The 26226-nt window shown below is 41.9% G+C and overlaps 1 protein-coding gene across 2 annotated transcripts in view; it reads left to right on the top strand.

The window, feature by feature from the left end:
- The first annotated feature begins 2468 nt into the window (after nt 1–2468).
- Nucleotides 2469–26226, top strand: part of LCP1 (lymphocyte cytosolic protein 1) — a 29679-nt gene continuing 5921 nt past the window's right edge. Inside the window, exons 1-13 of one of the 2 annotated variants that reach the window (XM_087758706.1) lie at nt 2469–2680; nt 12574–12664; nt 14449–14600; nt 15357–15486; nt 16431–16563; nt 17157–17238; nt 19212–19377; nt 22044–22186; nt 23847–23873; nt 24216–24311; nt 24841–25036; nt 25720–25798; nt 25990–26104. In XM_087758706.1, the coding sequence (XP_087614832.1) occupies nt 12598–12664; nt 14449–14600; nt 15357–15486; nt 16431–16563; nt 17157–17238; nt 19212–19377; nt 22044–22186; nt 23847–23873; nt 24216–24311; nt 24841–25036; nt 25720–25798; nt 25990–26104 (1386 nt within the window). In that variant the 5' untranslated portion in view covers nt 2469–2680; nt 12574–12597. The remainder of the gene's footprint in view (nt 2681–12573; nt 12665–14448; nt 14601–15356; nt 15487–16430; nt 16564–17156; nt 17239–19211; nt 19378–22043; nt 22187–23846; nt 23874–24215; nt 24312–24840; nt 25037–25719; nt 25799–25989; nt 26105–26226) is intronic. The other variant, XM_087758705.1, reaches the window with a different exon arrangement.

The following is a 26226-nucleotide window of genomic DNA, read 5'->3' as shown; positions in this document are numbered from 1 at the left end:
TAATGTCTTTGCCTGTAACTGGAGTAACACCCCTCTAACTCCTCTGCCTTTCATGCAAGTGAATCTCAAAGTAGCTGCATTGGGATTTTGGAGCTGTAGGTCAAGTGTATTATTGTTCTAATGTGGGACAGTAATGGACATTTAACTCAGTATCACAGTAGATCCTACCATAACACCAGCTAGCCTGTTGCTAAGCGTAAGCATACTTTATTGCAAAATACAAGTTATTTATATTGAAGAATTACAATTCAACACCCTTCTAGGAATCGATACTATAATGATTGCCTGCAGTATCTTGCCTTGTGTAAGAAATTACATTAGATAGATCATTGTCATATAATCATACATGGTCAGCAATACCACAAACAAACATCACGAGTTAACCAGGTACAGGTAGGAGTTAACTATTGCACTGTACTAGTTAAATGTATTTCAATGCTGCCCAATAAAATTGTTATTTGTGTGATGCTTCAAGGATGCACAGTGCAGAATTTAAATAGTGTGTTGTCATGACAGGACTTCAGCTGAAGTTGTGTGTAAAGACTACTTAAGTTTAATAACGTTTGGTGAGACAGCGTTATTAGGTATACACAACGACATTCCAGTAGGTCTTGAAATAAGGCAGAAAAAGGGAAAGGGATTCATGGTCCACATGGCAAATATATCAAAATCTTTTGTTTATACTTGCCTTATAAATCCATCATACTTTAAATCTCATCCCTGCTGTCCTTGTATTTCTAAGCTTGTTCGAGCACTGTTTTAGCACTGCTGGTGCCTATTGGTATGTATTGGTATGAATCAGTGCTGTGTACTGATGACATAGTATTGAGCTCAGTCTAAGTGAGATGAATATAAAATATCATACACTAAGGTGGAAAATCTGAGTCCCTCACCTACCTTCTGCATAAGCTATGATAATGCAAGAGAGGACGTTAAGAGCGCTTAGCAAACATCTCTGATAAGGAAACACCCATCTCTAGTTTTCCTGTGCAAGTAAGATGTTAAATTTAAGGCATGCATCCATTTGGTGCCCTCTTCCCTATCTCGGAAAAGGTATTGCAGCATTCAAGGAGATGTCATGGAGAGCAACTGAAATAATTAAGCATTTGAAAAAGGTCTGTAAGAAAAAAGTTGAGGCAAACCATCAGGCTGGTGTTGAATATCCTAGAAAACAAAGAAGAGGAGCCGTGGCACAGTCTATGAAATAATGAAATACCACAAGGGAGGTATTTTTCTAATAGAAGGAAGTAATCAAAAATGCCTGGAATATATTTCAATGTAATTCTGAATACAGCAAATGTATGTGTGCTTCAAGGATGGATCTTAACTATGGGGATTTGTTCATGAGAAGGTTTTCCTGAAGCTCTCTACATCAGCGTGTCGCTGATGGTCCAGCTGGTCTGATGAATCGTGAATGACAGCTTTTTCATTAAAGCCATTCAGCTTGGTTATTTTTTCAGCTGCCTGTTTTCAGAGGTGAAAGTCAGAACATAAGTTGTTAAAAAAACTGAAGGATGATTCTTCAGTCTGTGGCAAGTGGTGGGAATTTTGCTGTTAAGGCCGGACATTTCTTAAGATCCCCACGGGGCTAATGAATCACTTTTATCTACTGATGTTGTGTTTTCAGTTCTGTTAAGGCTTCTGCGACACTGCATCATCAGGGTTGAAAGACAGCTAATATTTGCATCCATCAAGCACTTTTATGCTTGCCCCTCAGTGTCTCTGGGAAACATGTCCTTGAAATTGGCGTCAGTTGTGAGGCGTCATGAGGAGCACAGTGTCCTGCTTGAGGCTCTCCTGTACAAGAAAGGCTTTGACAAATTGTAGAGAGCCACCAGGATGGTCACGGGCTGGAGCACATGAGGTCCAAGAAGAGGCAGAGAGAGCTGGACTTGCTCCACCTGGAGAGGAGAGGGCTGAGAGGGATCTTTTTGGTGTCTACACATACCTAATCGGAGCTTATAGAGAAGATGGAGCCAGCCTTTTGTCAGAGGCGCGCACTGAGAATAAAAAGGTCACAAGCTGCCTCAAGGGAAATTCCAACCACACACAAGGAAAAAAGTTTTCACAGCGAGGACAGTCAAACGTTGGCAGAGGTTGCCCAGAGATGCTGAGGAGTCTCCATCCCTGGAGACACCGCCCCGAGCGCCCCAGCCTGACTTTGCAGCCAGCCCTGCGTTGAGCACGGGGTAAGACTGCAGACCTTGTTGTTCTGCAAGTCTCAAATATGGCTGCTTTTAATCGCCAAAGAGAAAAGGTGTTCTGTGCGTGCATGCATGCATGTGCTTAGTGAGAGAGAACGGAACTGAAGAGGGGTAAAACTGAGAGGAAGCGGTACATGCCAGTGGACCTATTGTAGGAGTAACGAGGTGACGAGGGAGGCCAGAGAAGAGCAGATTTCCTTATAAAGACAAAATCTATTTCACTATGACGTTTTGTCACCAGTCACTTCCCTCTCTGGGCTCAGCCTTGGGCTTGCAGTCTTGGGCTTGACTAGTTGCTCTGCAGAAAAGGAAGATCTTCCTAGTCACACAGCAGCCTGTTTCAACATACTACTTCGCAGTTCCCCAACCTACAAAAAGCTTTATTTTTTTTTTAAAGAAGTTCTTCCCTGTCCATTGGATTTGCAGCTGTCGAACAGTTGCTCTGGCAGTTTGGACCCACCGCTTGAGCCCGGGAGGTAAGATCACGGCACCTGCTGTTTTTTTAGCAAGCTGCCCTCATTGCGCGTACGAGCAGTTTAACTGCACAGGAAACTGTGGTCACCATGAAAAAGCAGTGCAGGTTCTGTAATAGCGTGAAGCCTTTTCCAGTTGTCTTGTGCATGCCATTTCTACTGACCTTCAGGAAAGTGTTTGATGGATTTAAATGGGCAGAGTGGTCTTTGACTGGGTAAAGTGGTAGTCTTTGAATTTGCATCTGCTGGCATTTCATTAGTTTGGCAGGGTGTGATAAAGTAAGAAGCTGTTATTTAGATTGCAGAGTGAATCCCTGTAAGAGGGTAATTCTAATTCCAGTGATGAAAAACACTGATTCATAAAGCTAATGTATTTTGGCCCGTATTGTTTACAATACACTCTGCTGCCTGTTAGGACATTCATACTAGGCTTTTATAAATGCAATTTTACTCTCCAGAGAATAAATCAAACTGATTCATGATGGAGCCTGATTGTAGTAGAGACTTCTGCTTTAAAAACGGTGATATGTGGTGGTCCTAACATTATATTTGCCTTTTAAGATCCTGATTGTTGAAGCTGGTCAGGCTTGTCCCTTGTCTTCTTTGGGATTTCAGCTCAGGCTGTAGATGAACTGTGACTTGCAATGGTCTACAGACATTTTAGGCGGTAGTATTGTGAACAGCAGCCTTTGGGCTTAACTTTTTGCTCTGTAAGAGCAGTAGACTTGCTGGTTTTGTCAGACTGTGGTTTCCTCAGCATGTGCATTTGGCTTGAACACTGTCTGTACAACTGACCCTTAAGCCTGTGAGTAACTTGACTTTTCAAGCAAATGGGACCTCAGGTCTTCATTAGTGCAGCCAAAGTCACAGACAACATTGTCTGGCTGACCCCTCACTGCTGCAGATATCAAGTGAAGATGATCTCTAAGAAATGGCAGGTGAGATTGTGCCATCAGAAGTGCAGATGGGTGCTCAGCAGATGGCCGACTGATTATCTTGATAAAAGTAGCTCACATCCTGAAACCTCTCGTGTAGAGAAACTCCAGCATGTATCACCTTCCTCCCCTCTTGCTTGTCATGCAGGAGCGGTTTGCCCTCCTGAGATGGGGCCAGAGGGTCTGCGGGGGTCAGGGATGGGGCTGGGCAAACTCTCCTGAGCAGAGAGGAGATGTGGAAACCCCCTCCGTGGTGGGAAACTCCATCGAGGAGGGATGCTAGAGCAGGAGGGACTGGGAAGTACCTGCCTGCCTGCTGGTAATGAGAGTGGGGATTTCTGCTTCAATCCTGACCACGAGGTCCAGATTTACTTAGCTCAGAAACTGAAGACAGTGGTCACACAATAGGTGAAAAAAAAGGTATTATGTTACTGTTTTTGAATCCGCTACCTCAACTGAAATCAAGTAAGGGTTTGGACTGATATACTGTTATGGTTATAAAATGTTTGAGATCCTATATGAAACTCATTGTACTTAAACAAGTCTAGTGGTGTTGCTTCTGCTCACAAAACATACCATGCACTCCATCATGCTGTATTATACTACCAATTTTTTTTTATCCTGTTTCCTTCTGATTTCAATCATGTGTAGCTTAAAACGCAGCTGTGTAGCGTGCAGCAGAGCTATCTTGATAGAAATCCTACAGTAAAAGTCATCACCATGTGTTTTTTCCAAAGTATGAAAGAACTTTAGAAAGAGATTGAGTAAAGGGGATGGAAGGAGATGGGGAAGATCAGGAAAGTACAGTGCATTCAGAAATGTAGCTGATTTTCATATTTGTAGCCCTTTCGTGCAAAACAGCAGACTCCAGTGAAATGCTAATGCAAAATGTAAAATATTTATCAAAATGAAAAATATTTATGAAAAAAACTGAAACAGCATTTAGGATACTGAAACCAGCTGTGCTGCAAGATGGAGTAGGAGGCTCTGCGCTGGTCGTTCTGTGCATCTTTGCAGTTATCAAAGGGGAAAGCTGTAGGACGGGAAATAAATGACCATCCCCAGGTGAGACAAGCGGGATGTCCCAGACATGGAGGCAGTGCCTGCAAGGAGGAGGGTGGCACGCTGCCACGAGGGGTGCCTGGCAGTGGGGGCTCAGGGACCACGCCATAAGGCCAAATTATTCTTCAGAGGAAAGGGGCACGAGAGGACTGTGCCTCCCGCTGCTCCAGTTCCTGCTTTGGTTCCCCATTGCACACCCAGAGACTCTACAGCTCCCAGCGTGGCACTGCTGCAGGAGGGGGTCCCAAGCAGCAGGACAGCCTGTAAGGAGGGCTATGTTCAGATGTGCTCTCCGTTTGCTGGTCTGGTTTGGTGGGTGGAAGGACCTGATCGCTCAGGGGCTTGCTAAGCCCCTGTGAATCCCTGCTGAAATCAGTGAGGAGTCCTGCAAAACTGAGGACAGAATACAGCTCCCAGCATGGGAGCAACAGTGACAGATTCATAAATCCAGGTGGAATCCGTCAAATGCAAATACACATTTGCATCTAAAAATAATATATCCACCTCCTTTTTACAGCTGGAACATGTTTTTAGTATTTTCCATGCACAGAGGAACTGTTTTCCTGCTAATAAGCTGGAAACACAGGCTATGTTCTCCTTTTCTTGTATCAGATACTGGGCTTTCATAGGACATTTGGGGCTGAGTCAGAACTTCGTGACCTGACCTTCTGCCATGGGGCTGCAGTATGATGCCTACCTCACAGGAGTAGGAAGAGAGGCTTTTATCTGTCTGCCCAAGGGTTTTGTGTCCCATCCACCACCCCGGTCATGATGGGGCAGAGGTGGGGTAACTCTTCGTGTCCATATCCAAAGCAGCCCCTGTAGATGCTCTCTTCTTCCCCCACCCTAGTTAGCAAAGGTGGAACTGGGTGGGGCAGGGCTTTCCTTGCCAAATAGGACATCTGCTGAATGACTGAAGATGTTTGTCCATTTAGCTTGGTTCGAAAACCAGCTTTGGCCAAAAAAAAAAAAAAAAAGAAGAAGAAAAAAAATCACTGGAAAGCACTTGAGAATCAAAATATTCCTTTTTCTATGGAAAAATGTTTTCACTTAAACGCTAGCTAGCTTGTGTTGGTAAAGGGATAGAAAACATAAGTGACCCAACAAAAAATGTAGTGTACTGGATCAATTTTTTCTTTTTAAAAAAAATTGTACAGACTTTGATTGAAAAATAATATGCACATATATGCTGTCTCCCTGGTAGGATGTATCTGACAGATAAAAGACACATAAGGAGAGTATTTACGGGTTCACAGCTCTGCTTCTTCAATGTCTTAATTTCCTTGAAGGATTAGCACTCCCTGCCAGTGAGGGGTATATTGGAAAGAGATCTCCATTTCTCTAAAAGCTCTGTGGATTTTCCCTTCCTAAGCCCTGTTGACTCGTACTTGATTTAGGACTCAGGCATCGTGTTGACAAATAAGGTCCTTTATAAAATGGAACATTAAGAAAATAACTCATGGGTATCACCATGTTGCTTTCTGAACAGCAATAAATGTCTCTTCTCTGTGTTTCTTCAAATTGTATACAAAATAAAATATGTGAAGTGCAACAGCTTAACAATTCCAGTGCCTGCATACACAGTGAAATTTCGCTGTTGCAGGCACCAGTCTTTTAAACTGCCTTTGAGGCAAAGAGTGTAATTTATTGTGGGCTAAACTGTCAACCTTTATCACGTACCAGGGAGGAACTATGTGCCATAACTTCAGAAAGACTCCTCTCTGTATTTTATATGCTGATTTAAACAGCAAGATCTTGCCCAGATTGAAAGTACAGTAATATCCAAGTTACACATTGCTAGTAGAGCCAAATATGTTTCTGCCTACTTTAGGATTTAAAATTTAACTCAGCATCTTTGAGGAAATTAGAAAAAGCTCTTATCCATGTGTGTATCTATAGCTATTTAAATAGGGAAATAGTCATACCACTAAGTGCACAGCTTGGAAAATGAACTTTTTTTTTATTAACCTCCTCACCTGTTCAAAGATGCTGCAATTCTTCATGCTTCTTCAATGATTTTCAAAGTTTTTGTGCAAGAAATGCATCTAATTGACATGTGGTTCAAAACTTGATGGTATTTGCTGATGCTGTCAGTCATGGTCAGTAGCTGGCTAGCTGAATAAGTCACCAGCGAGGAAGAAGCACATGGATTCTATTTTTTATTTTACATCATTAGCAGAAAAAAAACTATCACAAAAAAATGTCCACGCAATCTGCCTGGAAGCTGTGACACCAAACAAGAATAAAGGACATGGATGGGACTGTTTGTTTGTCTAAGATGGCTGGATACCCTAGAGCCATCGCTGCAAATTATCACTGCTCCAAACTGGCACTGAAATTTAGTGTTAATGCCACTGTCCTACTTTGCTGTGGGTGCACTATGGATCACCCTGCTAGTGCAGGGATACAAGCATATTATTTTGATCAGAACTGCAAGAATAACAACAGATAATAATAAATATATGAGAGAGAAGCACAATAATAGCAAGTATGCTGAGAATAGGAAGTTTAATTGGGAGATAAACTATTCTGGATTATGCAAAAGAATACATCTGGCTGATTGCCAACAAGATGGCTTTGCCTGTTGCATTTTAGTTGAAGGTCTTTTTTGCCGATGAGCATAAGATGAAACTTTAAAATTGAGGAACTTCTAGGCCACACTGTTGTGGTTATAGCATTGATTCTTCTTTCAACATAAGATCCACTGAATAATTTCTCTTTTTCTCACCCCTTAGTGAAAACGAAAATGACAAAAACTTGTCTCCAGAAGGAAAATATTTATTAGAGTGTAACTCATAAATCTTCTCCTTTCTTGTCTCCTCCTTAGCCCTTCCATATTGTACAAAAGAAACTAACTGAGACACATAATTTGCACAGAAATGCATATGGATATATGGACTTATGTGTGGGACCTTATGAGAGAAAGGTAGAGGGAAATATTTATGGGGACGAATATCCTATCAGGGATATTCTCATGAGTGACCAGGAATGAGGAGGGCCACAAAGGTGCAAGAAGTATGGGACAAAGGTCAAATATGCTCAAGATCCTCCTTTTTCCCTTATATTTTTCTGGCCTACAAGACGTTTCAGATCTGTCACAAGAGTTTCTGCACAATTCTGGGGCCACTTCTCTTATTCCTGCCTGCTGGCGGCACTCTCCAGCGTGGGCTGTACACTGGGGGAGGATTGCTGGTGGTGCCTCTTGGAAATTGGCTGGGAAAGAAAGGCTAATGCAGAAAAGAGCTGAGGAAGTATTCCCCAACCCTCATGGAATGCCTGACACTTGGAAATTGAATTTGTGGATGAGACAAGAAAGAGAAAAGAAAAGGAACTGGAGCTGTGAGCTCTGATAAAGTAAAAGGTAGAGGTTTGTGTGCAGAGGGGGACACACTCTTACGCTGCCCCATGCAATTCTAACAACAGCTGCATTTTGCAACAGTGAATGTCTGTTGTTTCATCGCTTTCAGAAAAAATAAGCAAGTTTTTGACAAGAAGATGGCAGAAGAAATAGGGAAGTTTATATGACAGGGAACCTACGTGCAATCCTTTATCTGATCACTCTCCAACAGCTTAGAGGGGTTATTGTATTGCTAGCAAAGTACTAGCGCATTAACAAAGCCCTGGTGGCAGAAAGTGAGTAAATATCAGTAATTTATTCAACTTTCTTGGCACCAAATTAAGTCATTCCTGATGACTTAAATATGTGTTTGTGAAATGTAATGTTGCCTCATGAAATTTGCTTTTTTGCTTTGGGGAAAGGTGCAACTTTATGTCTAGCTGTAAAATGTGGTTTCACATCTCTGAGGTTTTCATTGCCTCGCCTGCAGTAAAGCTTAAACACCAAAGAAGTGGAGGAAAATACAAAACAAGGTAACCATTTAATACAAGTCATGGAAACCTTTAGGTTTTAATGGCTTTGCCGTTTATTATTTATATTGCATGGTGGGTGCACACTTTGCCAAGTAATACGCAACCAGGCAGCTTCTCAGACTACAGCTTCAAAATTGAAAGAGATGAAAGAACATCAATATCGTTGTGTTTCAATTCAGCAGTAACGTTCAAGTTTGAGATTTAGTTCTTCTGTTATATGCCAGAGTGAAAATAGTTTGTTATTAGGTCTCTTAAAGCATCAGTGTGATGGTAGGTTGTTCTGAGGATAAAGTCAAATAAAAGGAGGCTCTACAGCATGGCTGTAATGTATTGGTTTGGAAATGACAGCAGGAAAGGGAATGCTTTGAATATCAGTTTGTTACAATTCTCAGCAGTTTAGGTAAGACCATTTTCTCTTTTTTGCATTAACCTGTAACTCAACAGTCTTCTGGGGAGGAAGGAATGTATTTGCACAACTTTATTTTCGCTTTTGCAATAGCGGGTTTATGCTGTTTGGCAAGCAAGAACGAAGTGTGACTCCCCGGCAACGTGTAATCCAGATGTCCTGATGCCATCTGAAGCTCAGTCTGTCTCAAGGAGTGTTTTGTTTTCCTTCTGAATTTTTATTACCTTCCATTTCTTTCTTGTTGGTAGTTCCACTGTCTTTCTTGCTCTGACCTATGGAGCTGTCTTCCCCTCCTCGGCGTCCTGCCTCCACATCTGAGCATGTGTTGACTTTCATCTTGTTCTCTCTAAGGAACTTCAATTCTTTCACTGATCTTCAATCACACCAGGTCCAGGATCCTTCCTCCCACCTGCTGCTGACCTTCAAAATCTCATTTCTGCTGATAGCTAAGCTTCTGTTTGCATTCCTTCCTTCTCAAACTCCCCTCCCTCTTGCCATGCCCCTCTCCTGCCCAGCTTTTCTTTTTGCTTCTTGCCATACATCTCCGTGCTCAAAGCTGTCGCCTGGTTCTCATCAGCTGATTTTCCCTTTGCTCCTCCCTCAGCTCCTCAACAGCTATTCCCTTCAAAGAAGCTCTTCCAACTTGTTCATATTGCCACATATTCTCCTTTGCTGTTATACATATATATTGCTGCATTTTTTTCTCTCCATCTGTCTTGTCATACTCATTTTACAAATGGTTTGGAGCAGAGCAGTGCACTATATGCTTACAATGCCTTGTGGATTATCAGTAACTGAATCATTCACCTAGGGTTGTTGGATGCCCTCTTGATGGGCTGCCTGGGGTATTTTCACTTTTCATTGAGAATAGTGAAATGCTGGAAGTGTTTGACCCCTAGAAGCAAATGACTCTGCTCTTGATTGATAAAATCAGAAGGAAAATATTGGATCTGACCTCCCACACCATCGTCCAGATGCATTTTACATTTCTGTGTGCCTAAATATCATCATTTACTTTTGATGATCTAAGCAAAATAGTCCGTTTATATACTGAAAAGTAGCTTTTAAGAAGTGGATTTGCTCCTTTTTGCTGTGTGTTGCTAAAGCGTTGGACTTTTACTCTCTTGATTTCCCTATTTTGTGTTTTACTACTTGAACATTTTCAGAAATGACAGTGATTTTTAACTGTGAATAACTCTGAAAACTTCAATCTGAATATTCTGGGTATGATTATTTGCATGTAAACTTCAGGGCTTTCGTGCACTTTGCAGAGGGCTTCTGGCTGCAGCTGACAGGCTGAAATCAAGAGATACCAAGGGACTGAAAATGCAGAAGAAACTCAGTTGTGTGTTTGAGTGGGCAGTGACGATAACTCCATCGCCCGAGTACAACTACTCCTTGGGTGATCGAGGACCAGTTCTCACACTCAGTACAGAGATTCATCTGATTTCTTGGTTAAGCTTTACAAAAGAGTGGGTAATATTGACCTGAGAGATATGTCAGAAGGGTTAATTACAGCAAAAACCTTCATCCTATTATGTATTATTAGTATATGTGTAAATGTATGTACTATTAATAGGATTCTCTGTATTTAACAGATCAGTTAGTTAGCTACAGATCAGAGGCCACAACTTCATATGCAATCCAGTAAAGTCCAGTGTATGTTGGTGATAATTTTTTCTCGAGGTTATAAAATTCTTTGCAAAAGTAATGTTACAGGCAACAACCTGTGGTGTTTCTCATCTGTTAAGCTCTAGAACAGTCTTAATGCTGTTAAAAGTTGTGTTGCAAATTATATTGCTTGATGAAATGCCTGGACTGGAAGGGTTGATCTTGCAGTGGAATATGGATTTTCTTGCTGATAGTGTAAGGTTTTCATGTGTCCAGGTGCATTTTAGGTAATCCACATGTTGCAAAACCACACAGCATGCAACAGAAAAAGATTGCTAGTGAAGAATCAGAGGCAGGAAAGATGCCAGGATGAAGGAGAAAGACTATGGATCTAATTTGACTCTAGTATATCTAACCCACATTGCTAGTGGATCACAGGGATTTTTACAGGTAATCCTTGAAAGGAAGGTCGTTAGAACCACTTTTAATATTATATTAGTATTTCAGTAGCAATCACCAGCTCCGTCGTGCTGAAAACTGCACATGGGTTCTTGTGCCCCGGGGGTGACTGCATTATGATGGATTATGCTGCATTTCTCTGCTTATGAAGGTAGGAGTGAATGAACAGATTTTTCTCTGGAAGCTGTCCTCACCCTAAAGTCACAGTGATGAGGCAGATAAAGGGTGCATGATACTACAGGGAGACAGCAGACAAAAAGCCAACCACATGAGATTGCCTTTGGGCTATTTCACAGCCATGTCCAGAGTGGTTCTCACAGATACAAGGAATCAATGCATGAGTTCAGGAGAGCATTAAATCCGAAGCCCAGACAGGCTGTACACAACTCTCTGTCTTTGCAGAGAGCTATAGCAAATCCATAATTTTTAAAATTATCCCTGTGTATCTTTCTATAAAGTTTGGAATCCAAGCCTCCAGGGTACAGTGTTGGTTTTAGTCTGGGAATGAGGAATTTCTGATTTTTTTTTCCTCATTTGAACACTGTAGCTATAGCAACCACTTTCCAGGATCAACTCAGGTTTCCATTCTATTCTATTTAAATAGTTGCTTGGTTAATTAATACTTAAAGAGGTATAGGACACTAGAGTCATTCTCACAAATATAAAATAATAGATAGTCTTTCTCCTGAACAGTTTCCTCATGAATAGATGCAAGGGACAGTAGGTGCATGAAAAAGCAGAGGGGTATAATGTGCATCTTCTGGCAGTGTATTAAATGATGTGACAAACAGAAGTAAACTTTCCCTTTCTGATTAAGAAAGGTGCCTACAAAGGGCAAGTCTAATCCTTCCTCCTGCTTTATGTCTTTGATGAGAGGAAAGGCAGGAAAACTCCTTCCAGCCACCCATTCCTAAAGTGCCACCCAACCTCAGGCACTAACTTAGGTACCTTGGGGGGCAAGTCCCTAAGCTCTCCTCATAGCCAGGAAGAGAAGTAGCCCTCTGGGGAGCCCAACCTGGTGCTTTGAACACCCTGTGAAGGAGCTTCTCTCCATCCATCCACCCCATAAGGGTGACCAGCCTCCTCATTAGGTACCCAGAGGTAGGCAGTGCAAATATCCCCCGGGGCTCTGGCTCCAACCCAGACCCCCGGGAGCAGACAGGGCTGCTGCTTCTCTGCCGGTGCTGCTGAAGAAGCACGTGGTGAACTGTGTTTCTAAAGGGGGAATAACAAGAACCAGCACAATTTTGTCTGCTTTCTCCATGAGAAGCAAAAGTTATCAAAGATGGGATTTAATTCCAGTTAAATTAGTATAAATAAAACTGTTGGGATTTTGAGCAGGGCTGGGCAAAACAACAGGAGGGACCTGGATTTGTATCTCATGTACACAGGATTTTACCCCTTCACTTGATTTTGGGATGCAGAGAGGAACTGGGTTTTCAGCTATGGGGAACTGCTCCAAGACTTTGAAAATCCAAGTGAAAACTCCCTTTTTCATCACGATTGCAAACCCAAAAAGGCACCAAATAAAAACAAGTGCTTTCTTCTTGCAGACCTGCCGCTCGGAGAACTAAGAAATGGCGTCGACAGCACACTTCTCGGAGGAGGAGATGGCAGAGCTACGAGAGGCTTTCAGCAAAGTCGGTTAGTACAGCAAACAGGAAAGACGCTGCAAAAGTGTGAAGCCGTGGCAGGCTCTTTTCTCACTGTCCAGCCGTGAGGAGATGGAGCTTACTCCAGCGCTGATCTACCATGTCACAGAAACCACAGAAAGCTCTTTTCCTCCTGCTGCAGACTGCCTAGATGAAACCACATCAGCAGGCTGCAGAGCAATGACCTCTTACCAGAGAGAGATGGTAGGGCAATGAGCAGCAGGGTTTACGAAATAACCTCAAAAACTGTACAGAAAACCATACTGGAAATACTCTCAAGTGTTTTTCTAAGAATACTGTTTATTCCTGGCAAATTATTTGGAAGGCAAAAAGGTTTTATTTTAATGGAAACTGAGTACTACCTCTGAGGAGGAGGAGTCTGGAGAGGACAAATGTGGAAATGGCTACAAAATTTGTAATCTCTTTTCTATGACCTTTCAAGCCCTATATATCTTAAAACTGTGTGTTTCCTTTCCAAGCCTTTAAAGGTCTCATCTGATTTGTCTCCTTTAAAGTCACGCAGATCCATCACTGTCTACCCAAATTCTAAGAAAAATCCTTGTGTTTCTCACAGCTCACTTAACTTTTCTTTGCAGATCTGTCAGCCTCGCTGGATTATGTGTTAATCAGTTTTTCTTACTGCTTCAGGTGATGATCATCTGATTTCTGCACACAGACTAGTCCAGGCTGGCAATCTTAAACATCTGGTCACTGTGTGTGCCCAGTGCACCCCATGCACTGACAAGGCAAATGCTGGAAGGAAGCTCTCATTCCTCTCCCAGACATTTCCCTCTCCAAGTGCAGATCCTTTTGTTGTGTGACTTCAGAAATGGATAGGATGCTCTTTGCCATCTGTATTACCCTGTGCTACTGATGCTCAGAGCCAAGTGCCTTTTTGCTGCGTGCAACAAGTGATTCACATTGCAGCTTCCCATGCAGGAAATCGGCACATGCTTCTTTGAAATCACCTCGGCCTCTGGGCTGGGGAAGAAGAGCCTGCAGAGCAAGAAACACACAGATATATAAAAACCAAATATAAATATACAACCATCTATAACTGTATAACTATGTGCATAACGATAGTGTTTTAACAGAAACTCTCCATGCAATAGAATAATTTTCCTTCTTTATTTGTGGAGATTTTCACAAACTGGTAGAGAAGAACGGACTATTTAACCCGTATTGGTGATCTTCTTATAAAATCTGGCCCTGGACATTGTAACAGGCTCAGCAGGACTAGCTGTGCTAGCAGCATCACAGAGAAACACCCAAGTTTTTATTTTAAGGATGACCGCATGCAGTTCCAAGTCTCTAAACTCATGACTTCTGATCATATTAGATGCAGAAAACAGGCCAGAATCACAAGTTATATCTATGAATATATGCACGTGTAAGGTGTAACTCTGTCTTGCGTCAACTCCATTTTCTTTAGCTGTTCTGTAGACAGGATACTCCCTCTATAAATCACTTAAATGTTTGTCTGTATGTAAACCTTGGAAAGTCAATTACATCCATCTAAACCTAGCTTTGTTAAGATATTACTCTATGTCTAAAACATATGAATTAATCACTGTGAGTTTTTGTTTGTTAAATGGTGATTGTAATTTTTTCTTGGGTGCAAATGACACTGCTGTGGTTGAAAACATTGGATTTCGGGATAACAAATCTTTATATATAATGTACACTTCCCGAGGTAAAATAAAACCAACAGCCTTTGTATGCATAAAATTTCATTAGACTGATGTAGAACCTAAGTGATTGCTTTAATCCTTGCAGATATCAGTGGGAACGGCTTCATCCACACCAACGATTTAACAGATGTGTTGAAGGCAGCCAATCTCCCTCTCCCAGGATATAAAGCCAGAGAACTCATTCAGAATTTGACAACCACGGGCGATGGCAGGATCAGTTTTGATGAATTCATTTCAGTAAGTAAGATGTTATTTATTTAGTATATGTAAGATGCCAGGCGGGATACTCAAGGTGGTCCCCAGGGCACAGCACAGGCACAACCACAAGGTCTCATGGGCACCTAGTTATTCCAAGGAGTCCCCTCACTGGAAAAGATGAGAGCAGGAGGTAACTGAATGAGAAATCCTGCAATTAACTGGGACAAGTTACATGAATACAGCTGTGTATTGAACAGACTTTATATCTTTCAGTTTGGTTGATGCAGCTGGATGAAGTTTTTCAGTTATAAGTTGCAAAAATATTATGTTCTAGCTAGATGGTTATGAAAAAATTCAGCAGATGGAAACTGAAAACTTTATGTGGCATTTTTTTCTATTAAAAAACTTCTTTTTCTGGTCTGAACTGGGACAAAAGCAAATGCTAAAATAGTGGAATTTCCCTTGGGATGGAGAAACAGAATTTTACTTATCCTTTCTTCAAACTGAAACTGTTAAAGGCCCTCCTCCTGCACATCTTAGCTCCGTGGTTTCATACCATGTATGTTTCTGTTACTTAGGTGATCTTTGTTCGCTGCTTTGAAAACATAAAAGCTGTGTATGATCCTGTTCTACCACAGCAGATACACAGATTTTACACAAAAACCTACTGAATAATATGAAAACTGTGCTTCCCTATGTATGAAGCAGAGAGGACGTGTCTCCTGGCCCAAGACCTCACCGTTTTAGCTTGGTTTAATTCTCCAAAATTTTAAAATTGCCTCTTGTACTTGAAAGATTTTCCAAAACCTGAAGAGTGATGACGTTGCTAAGTCATTCCGAAAACAAATCAACAAAAAGGAGGGGATCTGTGCTATCGGCGGGACATCTGAGCAGTCCAGTGCTGGCACACAACACTCTTACTCAGGTAGGTACAGCTGTCCTGTACTGATAGCAACTAGGACCAAGTGTGCCCTTGGATATCATCTGCACCTTATGTTGATACAAAAACACAGGTGCTCTGGCCTTGGTGAGCTTTGGTGGCTCTTCAGGCGAGGCTGGTGCAAGGCACAGAGTTGTGAAGGTGACAAAGCACGGCAGCAGGGTCTTTGTCAAAAATAGCGTGAGCCGGTTTACCGGGGTGGACAGAGCTGTGGCTATGGAAGGAAGCTCCAACCAGCTTAGCTTCCCTTACTATAAAGGCATTGCAGCTCTGCTGGAGAACAGCCTCCTGGCACAGCTGCAGCAGCACAAAGACTGGCCCGCTGCTGTCTCTGCTTACGGGCCAGGCAAGGCAGGGGTTCCCCGCTGTTACCCATTTCCTTGTACATTTTACCAGTTCCCTGGTAGTCTCTCTGTAAACTCACCTGTAACCAAATGGTTCCTGACCTTTTTCTAAAGAAGGCATTAAATAATTAAATTAATTAAATAATTAAATTAATTAAATAATTAAATTAATTAAATACAGAATTCACTTATTTGAACTTACATGGGATTTTGATTTAGCAGAGCAGTACAACAATGCATTCAAATTACGGTGCAAGTACAAATTACGCTTAGCAGAGCACAGCAACTGCAACATGTAGTTGAATCACATGAACTTCATTACCAGTCTCTATAATATGTCCACCCTCATGACACTGGGCAACCCCAGTCAGTGGGAAGGAGTATGGAAGGAGTAGTAACCAGCTCAAGCCCATTGCTATCTTCAGCTCATTTGCCTGTCTCCTCAGAGCCTTCTTCCCTTGTAGGGGTTCATTGATCAGTCACGCTGATGGGAGAGTCTTCTCCCCCAGGAGTTCTGCCTTTGTAAGTAAAATGACGGTAGTGGTATTGCACAACAAACTGATGGCTTTGATGTTGTGTCCACAGAGGAAGAAAAGTATGCCTTTGTCAACTGGATTAATAAAGCTCTTGAGAAGGACCCTGACTGTAAACACGTGGTCCCAATGAATCCAGAAACAGATGACCTCTTCCAGGCGGTCGGTGATGGCATAGTGCTATGGTAACTAATACCTATCTTTCTCACAAATGGGAACCATGAGTCTGCAGAAGCTCACACCTCTGCTTAAATGGAAGCTGCTGACTTGACCTTAAGCTCATGAATCTTTGCAGATTCAGGGCTTTAAGATTGCTAGTTTTTTTGCTTCTTTTCTCTTTAAAAATATAAAGTTTCTTTCATGTTAAATGAGAGTTTTTCTTTGCCTCTGGATCCTTGTAATAAGATGAAGCCAGTGACATCTGAGGAGTGAGTTGGTTTTATTTTTGTCCAAGGACTTTTAGGAGTTCACATGAAGCAGCATGAGATAGTGAGTGTTTCACAGAAATTTTCTGCACAATAAACTTCTCACACAACTTCACCTTGTGGCATTCTTGGCCTCACACCTATAGTACAATCTGCATGTGGCCCAAAAGAATTGCTCAAGTATTGCATGTGTGCCCAAGTGTGTATGTGTAAAAACAGAGGCTGTCTATATTTGTTCAGTAACTCTCCAGCTCTTTGACTTGTCCTACAGTGTAGTGACAAAAGCTATATTGTATTTTGTGCACACATAGCTAGTAGTGTATTTCTTGTTGGTTTTTTTCTTTTATTTCCAGTAAGATGATCAACTTTTCAGTGCCAGATACCATTGATGAGAGAACAATCAACAAAAAGAAACTCACACCCTTCACAATACAGGTACTAAAATGTAATAAGATTCTTTGCTTTTCCCGTGAGGATGCTTTGGTATAATCACTTAGAGCAAAGGCTGGAAATGCCATGTTCCTGCCCAACAAAATCAAGCCAAGTTGTTTGCAGCAAAGTGAGATGCTCAGGTCCTCATAAAAACATAAAGACTTATATTTCTGTTTCTTTCCAAACATATGAGCAATCTGACTAAACAAACTGTGTTTGTATTTGCATTTAGCCCAATGTATGATGTTTACCAGTTCAAAGCTTTAGATAAGCTTTGTGGTATATGAATGCAAGAGCAACTGGATAATAGAGGGACCGATTCCAGTTGGATTAGCTCTCAGAAGGCTGAACCCCACATCCAAGGTCACACAGGCACATCCACGGACTTGAGTTCACAACTGCTGTGTTGTAGTCTGATGTCCTCACCAAAATATTAACGGTGATCCAGGAAGTACCGTGGTGTGCGACATGCCTGAGATGGGACCGTCGCCTTGGCCTGCCTTTGACAATCCATGCTATTTCACCTTGAATACTGAATCCCTTCTTTATTTCTATTATGTGCACACATATATGATTTTAAAATTGGACAAAAAAGCTAATTTTCACCCATTTAAAGTTTATTGTGTTTCTCACACAGCAGTATGTAAAGAGATATTTTTATATGAACAGCATCTATGTATCTGGGTACAGAATATAAATAGATACATGGAATAGATATGAACCTAACCCAGTTTAGCCCTCAGCTACTCTGATTTGATGGAACATTAGCCAGGCTCAAGTAAGCTCAGAAGGCATTAAATTGGATTTTTATGCTGTATACCACATTTTTCAGTTCTAATCATTTTGGTCAGCAGCAGAGCTTAGTGATGCAGCTCAGATCAATCCCTGTCACACGTAGATGTGATTTGATCAATACAGCTTCCACTTTAACTTAACCCTTTTACAGCTGTCTGGTGGAGAAAAGGTAATTAATTTGAAATGCTCCAATTTTTCTAGCTTATGAGAATTTACACTATGTCTCTCTCTGTATTTTGTATCTAATCAAATCTCTCTGTCATGCCAACAGTGATGAAATTCATGTGAAAGATTGCGAATCTGTGTGATAAATTATATTGTCCAGGCTTCTTTGCCTGCTTTACTTGCCTGCTGTTTACCAAGCCACCTTTTTGACTAGTGCATACCTGTGGGTCAGATTTTCTTATACTCTTTGTTTTAAATGGGAGTTAAGTGGCAAAGGAACATAACATTCCTGAAACATCACTTTCTTTCTGCCCCTCACTGTGAATCACAGAATCCCTCTGCTTCCACTGAACACTCCCAAACCAGGACTCCACACTTTGAAGTTCAAAAAGAAAATATCCAGGCTTGACCAGTTCTGACCTTGGCTGAACTACAAGGTTAAAAACTTAACAGGTTTATTGATACTGATTCCTGTGACCATGTGCTTTTTGTATGCATTGCCAGCTAGCAACTTATTTGTATCATCTGAGGTGTTAGAGCTTTTGCATAGTGCTTAGGGAGAGCCGAGCCTGGAATATCTGCCAGTCAACTGGGTTGTAGCTCCCTCGTTCCTCCGTGTGTGCAAGACTGGCCGGAGGAGAGCTTGCCCCATGCTGAAGGGGCAAGCACTTGAACACGTGCTTGTGCATTAGCTATAGGGAGAGCCTGGCTTTGATAACCAGGATTGAGCCAGGACATCACTGTGAATGCAGATATATGCTCTGTGCTCCAATGCCTTTGTGACATGGTGTCTTTCACCTTTGCCTAAGAGGTCCTTTCCATCTTCGTGTTGGGACCCAGAACTTACTTGTAATTCCAGGAGATTCTGCATTCCCTTGCTCCCTGTGGTCAGACATATACATAAATGCATTCACACTGAAGCTGCTCACAGATTTCACTAGCTTTGGCTGTGCTCCCTTCCTGTATCCTCAGCTCTCCTGTTACTGCATCATTCGGAAGTTCTCTTCTTTCCCTAGGAAAATCTGAACCTGGCCCTGAACTCTGCTTCAGCCATTGGGTGCCATGTTGTTAACATTGGAGCTGAAGACTTAAAAGAAGGGAAACCTTACCTGGTTTTGGGTCTTTTATGGCAAGTCATCAAAATTGGACTCTTCGCTGACATAGAGATCAGCAGGAACGAAGGTATGTATGGCTCTTCATTTCAGTGCTCTACTGTTATCACTGAATAGTCTTTAGGATAAAGCTCTTTTAAAAAAATTCTTAATTCAATTTTTTCTTCAAGTATTTGCTGCCTGTCTTCCTGACTGCTCCAATTTCCCTTGCTCTTCACAAGTTCCAGCACTCCAAAGTCCAAGGCTGTGTGTAGGCTTGTATACGCAGAGCCAATTTCACGCTCATTGGGTCAGGAATGATGGTCTACACCCAGGTATATTGGTGTTTTGGCACTAAATCTGGGATAAGGAAATGCTACACTGTATTCAGGAGGCTTTGCTCTTTTCTTGCTCTTGATTGCCAAACATCTCCTCTTTCTTCGTGAAATCAGAATTATAGAATCATGGAATAATTTAGGCTGGAAGGAACCTCTGGAGGTCGACCTTGGAGGTCCTCTGGTTCAGCTGTCCAACTACCCACTTACAGCAGTACCAGTCTCAAGGTTAAATGAGGTTGCTCAGGGCCTTTTCCAGTGCTCTCTGGGCCACCTGTTCCAGAGCCCAACCACTCTTGCTGTGAATTTTTTTTTCTTATACATAGTTGTAATTTCCCTTCCTGCACCTTGTGACTGTAACTTCTCATCATTTTGCTGTGCATACTGGGAAAATACAGCTCTGGCCCCTCTATAATTGTTCAACACAATACTTGTTTCCCTCTCAGACCTTTTTCCAGGCTAAACAAAACCATTTTTTTCATCCTCTTCTCATGTATCATGTACTCCAGCCCAACCATCTTGGTCTCTCTCCAGTAAACTCGCTGCAGTTTGTCAATGTCTCTCGTACTGGGGAGCCCTGAACTGGACACAGCACTCCGGATTTGTCTCACCAATGCCAAAATTCTCCATGAAATAGCTTCAGCGTGAGGCTGTGGGTGTGTACATGCAGGCCACACAGCAGCTCATCTTGGTGCTTTCTTCCCTGCACCTCTAGATAGTCCGCTCAACCAACAGTGACACTTCTTTTCTCCAGTTACCATGCAGGTGTTACCTTCATTGCTTCACCCCTTGCACATTTCTATCCCTTTCATAGCCAGAGCCATCTGTTTCCAGAGTTCCCAGATCCCATTCCTTTGTAGGTAGCCTTACCCTGCTTAATAGCTATTTTTCCCTTTCTAGTATTTTCTTCTTCACTTCTCATCTCAGACTTCAGTTTGTCAGGGTAGACAAGCCAAGATCATTTTGATTACTTTTCAGGTTCTCTCTTTCCCTGACAGCCCTTCTCTGCAGCTGTTCCAGGTGAAATTCCCCTTTCTTGAATATGGGACACTGCATTTCCAATAAGGTCTCATGAGCACATGGTATCAAGGCAGTAATACATCCCAGCCTCTCTGGGAAATACCTGGGATGCACTAATATCATGTTTGGTTTTCCCCTGATCACATCACATGGTGGCTCAGAGTAGCTCAGAAGACATCTAATACACTCAAGTTGTTCTCATCCTCTGTTCGTATAAGCTTTATCTAATAGCAGTCATTCATATTAATTCCTTAGTGAATGTCTTTGAACGTGGCACTATTAAATTACATTCCATTTTTATTACTGTCATCTAGTTCTTTCTGTCTGATTTCCTGATCATCCTCTGTATTGACTATACCACCTAGTGAATATCATTATCAAATTTTTAGTATATTGCTAGTATTTGTGCCAAGACAATTGATGCAAAAAAAATAAAATGAAAACATTAGTCCAAAAATCAATCCATGATCAACTCCACAAGAATCCTTCTTCCAGCCTGCTTCTCTCAGTGTTAACATTGTTCTCTTCATAAAATCCACTGTCTACTTTCAAATGCTTCTGTTATCTCCTTCTGGTTCAGTTTAACCCCATAGCACCCTATATCAAATTATCTGTGGAACTCCAGATATAGTAGGTCTCCACTGTTTCCTTTATATAGCAAACCTGTATTTCTTTCAAGGAATGACAAAAGATATCAGGAGATCAGACTAGTGTGACACACTCTCCCTTTTTCATCACATTAACAATTAGTTTCCATGTTATTAGTTGTTCTTTTCAAAACTTGTTCTAAAGCCTTTCATGCTCCAGAGATCAGCTGAACGTCCTGCAGTTGCAAGGGTCGATCTTTCCCTCCTGCCTCTTCCTCCTTTTATGAACATAGCTACTATGTTAATTTTTCTATATAAGTAGGGTATTTTCTCCAGTTGACAGATAAGTTAACCCTACTGGTCAATGAGCCCATGAAGTCATGTGCAAGTTCTTCAGAATACCTGTGTAGATCCAGTTTCAGTGTGAAGGTCACTGAGATTCCTTTCATCTAAGCTGCACAAAGTCTGTGTTCATTTTTTCATTCCCATCTTGCCCCTGTGCTTAACATCATCATCTTTTCATTAAGATCTGAGGCAAGGAAATCAAGTAGTTCTTAGACCACACTGAAATTGTTTTGCATTTCTGTACTATCCACTACGAGATCCACACCTAACAGCCTTGTCCTCATTTTATTGATGAGATCCTTTTTCTGTTTATATGTCCTCTGTCATGCTAACCCAGCTTGAATTTTGGCAACGCTTTGGTCGCTCACCTTTAGAAACTAGGGCAGCAAAATGTGTAAGAGAAAATAGTTATACATTCTCCTCTACAAGTATTTACAATATCATTAATTATTTCTTTTTTCCCTGCTTAGCCTTGATTGCTCTTCTGAGAGAAGGAGAGAGCTTGGAGGATCTGATGAAGTTGTCTCCAGAGGAACTGCTGCTGAGGTGGGCAAATTATCACCTGGAGAATGCAGGATGCAACAAAGTCAACAACTTCAGCTCAGACATCAAGGTATGAGAAACACTGACCAACAACAGCAAAACAGCAGCTCCACACCCAAATCGCTGTCCTCCAAACAGGGATTGTGCACTGAAACAGTCCATGTAGCTGAGTCTGCTCTGACAAACACATGGAACTAGGTACATAAAATCATTTTAGTGGGGTTTACCTTTCCACTCAGTATTATTCCTCCTCCTCCCGACCTCCCAGTCATCACTGCCAGCCTCAGCACACCGAATGCCTGGGAAAGAATGGCTGCTGGCTCTGGGCAGGGCATATGGACTCTGCCTCTGTATTTTCAGTTCCCTGACTCTATTGCTCTCCTCCTTCCTAAATGTCCTTAAATGCCTCTTGACCCGGCTTTGGTTTGGAAAAGGCTGGACCTTACCCAGACATATAACTAGGTGTAGGGGAGGAGGATGGCGCTCTTCCAGTTCCCCCACTTGATCTTTCCTTCAATACAGCACCTGGGTTATGTGCTCCTCTGTCCCAACCTTTGCTATAACCCTGCATGCACTTACCTGCAAGTTTTAATTCAGTGGGACTATTCAAAATAATATAGCTAGATGGGGAGGCACTTGCAAGGATGGGTCTCTAGTCTGTGCAGCATATTTCATGTACTTGGGACTTCATGGGCTTCTGGGTGCAGATTTCAGCAGAGCTTTCTCTGTAGGACCTTCATTCTTCCTAGACAGATGTATTTGAACCTCAGTGGCGCACACTGATAAGTTTCAGACACTAAAGCTACAGTGTGAGGCCCAGTCAGCATCCCAGGGCTGTAGGAGGTGTATCGGGGAGGGTGTCTGAGCTGGATTCCAGGCAAGCCAGGGGCTGGCCGGCATACCAAACTCACCAGCCACGACCCAACCTGCCTGCTCCCAGCATAGCACGGGAAAAGCCCTGCTCCAGACATGTCTGCTTGTAGGCTTCACCAGGGACTGAAGCATGAAAAGTCATTTACTATGACTTACTTGACATACAGAAGAAAACACCAGGGAAGGCAACAGGAGAGTCTGAGAGTCACATTTGACAATACAGTTTTTACTGTAACACATTTTTGGTTCACTGGGTGGAGGTGACTGGGGAATATCCAGGGACAGGGAAGGGAATAGAGTATTTCCCATCTTTCTGTAGGCTGGCCGAGAGGACTATAATGCAACTGATTAAATCCCATCTGCAATTGAAAGGTAAATCACACTTACCATATTTACAGTTGGAAAATAAGGCACACGTTTACCTCTCAGAGGCCAAGACTTCAGCCTTTACAGTCATTCTCTAATTAAGTGTGTCTCCCCACCTCACAGATCTATAAGATTTAAAATAATTCAGGTAATCTCCTTTATATTTTGAAGAGTATTAGTTAGGTTAGTTAGTCAAGTCCCTAGACACTAACGTGTAGCTTTATTTTCAGTTCTTCGAGGTTTTCATGAAGTGAGATTAATATTTTCCACATTGGATGCAACATTACATTTCACAAAATATTAAAGACACAACATGTTAAATCCTTGTCTTGTTCCTGCCCCTTTGCCTGAAAAATGCTGATACTGTTGTCTGTTTTAACTTTTGTCCTTGAAAACTATGCTTTCTTTTCCATAACTGTTCCAGCGTTGCTTTGAAATCCGCTTTAAACATCTGCTTTCTCCTTCTGCATTTTCTTTTATTAAATGCTCAGCAGCCTGACTTCTACAGCATTATAAAGGTATGCATTTTCTTATCTCTAATTTAATGTTCAGATTAAGTCAATTCAAATATTGCTTTGGTGTTGCCGTCCTTTATTGAAGTACAACACACAGCATTTTGTCTTGTGTGTTGAGCATTCTGCAGCATATATATATTGGCTTAGGGAAGAAATTGATCTGGCAAATACAGCATAAAATAAGAATTGCTAAGTGCTTCCAGCTTAATTAATTTAATTATGTAGCCCAATGATTGATGTAATAAAAACAAAGCATGCAGACACATTGTTCAGGGGAGCGCAGGCATGCAAAACCTGAGCTTTAGATGTAATTTTTCCTCCCTTTAATTTCTCTGTTTGTCACAGGACTCAAGAGCTTATTACCATTTGCTGAACCAAGTTGCCCCCAAGGGAGATGAAGAAGGCATTCCGGCTATTACTATTGACATGTCAGGATTAAGGGTAAGATGAGATAAGTTTAGAGTAAATGCCGATACTTTCTGTCTGTTACTTGCATTGCTGGCCAACACAGAGTTGCACCGGCATGCCAGAACAAGCAAACTCTTTTTAGCATTGCAACACGATCTGGTATTTCAGAAATCAAAGCTTTCAAAGAATTAAATGATGCATTTTTGCCTTTCGTTGGATATTATCGCTGAAACTTTAACAACCATTGAACCCCACTGATAAACTACTAACACGTAACAAGTATATTTAAATACATTTATTTGGGAATTTCATCAAACCATCCCCTTTTATATGGAATATAACTGTAAAAGCAATATGGTGAGATGGCTGGACTGTAGGTAAAGCCCATTTGAAAACACAGACCTGCCGTTAGTAAAAGTGGGAAAGAAAATAGCTATAAATCCGACAAGGACTTGCTTTAACAGCCCCACACCTAGCTCCACACACGGAGACCCCGAGTGGGTTTTGGATGCAGTGCTAGGCGGTGGGGTGAGGCTGATGGCCCCGTTTTCTGCTCGCGCAGGAGAAGGATGACGTCCAGCGAGCAGAGTGCATGCTGCAGCAGGCGGAGCGGCTGGGCTGCCGGCAGTTCGTCACGGCCACTGACGTCGTCCGGGGGAATCCAAAGCTAAACTTGGCCTTCATCGCCAACTTGTTCAACAAATACCCTGCCCTGCATAAGCCAGAGAACCAGGACATCGACTGGAGCTCTATTGAAGGTAAGGAAAATGCAAATAAAGGATGTTTCTGGGCACCTGTGCCACAGTATCCCCAGCTCTGAGTTGATGATATGTTAACCTAACCTTATGTCCTTCAGACATATGTTCACTGCACCGTTAGCACAGGCACCCTTGAGAAAGGGAGGCAGCTCTTTACCTGCATGTAGCTTCTGGTATTGTGGGGGTCTGTTCTGTGGATAGCACATGTTAAAGATAAAAATGTTTGTGGGATGTCTGAAGCAGTACAGACTATTGAGCGTGCTTGTTAGTTGAAATTAGAGTTGATTTGGCATTCCCTTAATTGAGAATATAATTTAAAAATCAGATCTTGCATAAACCTGCTGCTTGTTTGCTCTGGGTTGGGGTGAGGACCACCATTGTATGGGTCATTTGCTGAGCTTCAGGTCCTTCTTTCTCAGCCTCATACTGTTCATGCTAAGGCACAGGCTGTTCTTGAATTCTTGAAGGCATTTCAAGGCCAATCTGCCTAAATACTATAATATATAGGGCATGAAGAAATATTACACGCTGCACCGTGCTCTCTTATTTCACATGTCAACCAGCATCTCCTGTTTATGGTTCAGTGCGCTGTAAATTCTGAGTTACGGTTTCATCACAAAACACTTATTTTACTGGAGTGTTGTGGTTTGCAGGCCTGTTGATTGATGTATCTGTTGTTTTAGGTGAGACAAGGGAAGAGAGGACGTTCAGGAACTGGATGAACTCCCTGGGTGTTAATCCACGTGTAAATCACTTATATAGGTAAGAGGAGGTATTACACTTCCTTCAGATGATAAATACAGCTAGCAAATTGTTTACAAAAACATAAAAACTTTTGGACTTTATAAGAATATATGCTGCTTTTTTTTTTTTTTTTTAGGACGCTAAGTTTATCTCTACTATTAGTTTAGTCTGTTCTTCAGACAATGATATATCTTTTTTATTGTTTTCAGTGACCTGTCAGATGCCTTGGTTATCTTCCAGCTCTATGAAAAGATCAAAGTGCCAGTAGACTGGAACAGAGTGAACAAACCACCATATCCTAAACTGGGTGGCAACATGAAGAAGGTACAAAAAGCTGGAATAGCTACCGTAGCCATGCCTTATCCTCAAAGGATGTCTGTATCATTTCAAACAGTAACATGTGCACTCATGTTGCTCTCAAGTCCCAAGTACAGCACATTAAATGA

Source organism: Nipponia nippon, unplaced genomic scaffold (genome assembly GCF_047370975.1).
Source record: "Nipponia nippon isolate SJK-2023a ecotype South Korea unplaced genomic scaffold, ASM4737097v1 scaffold_2, whole genome shotgun sequence".
Lineage (NCBI taxonomy): Eukaryota > Metazoa > Chordata > Aves > Pelecaniformes > Threskiornithidae > Nipponia > Nipponia nippon.
Note: the sequence above shows the minus strand (reverse complement) of the source record. Positions and strands in the feature narration are given on the sequence as shown.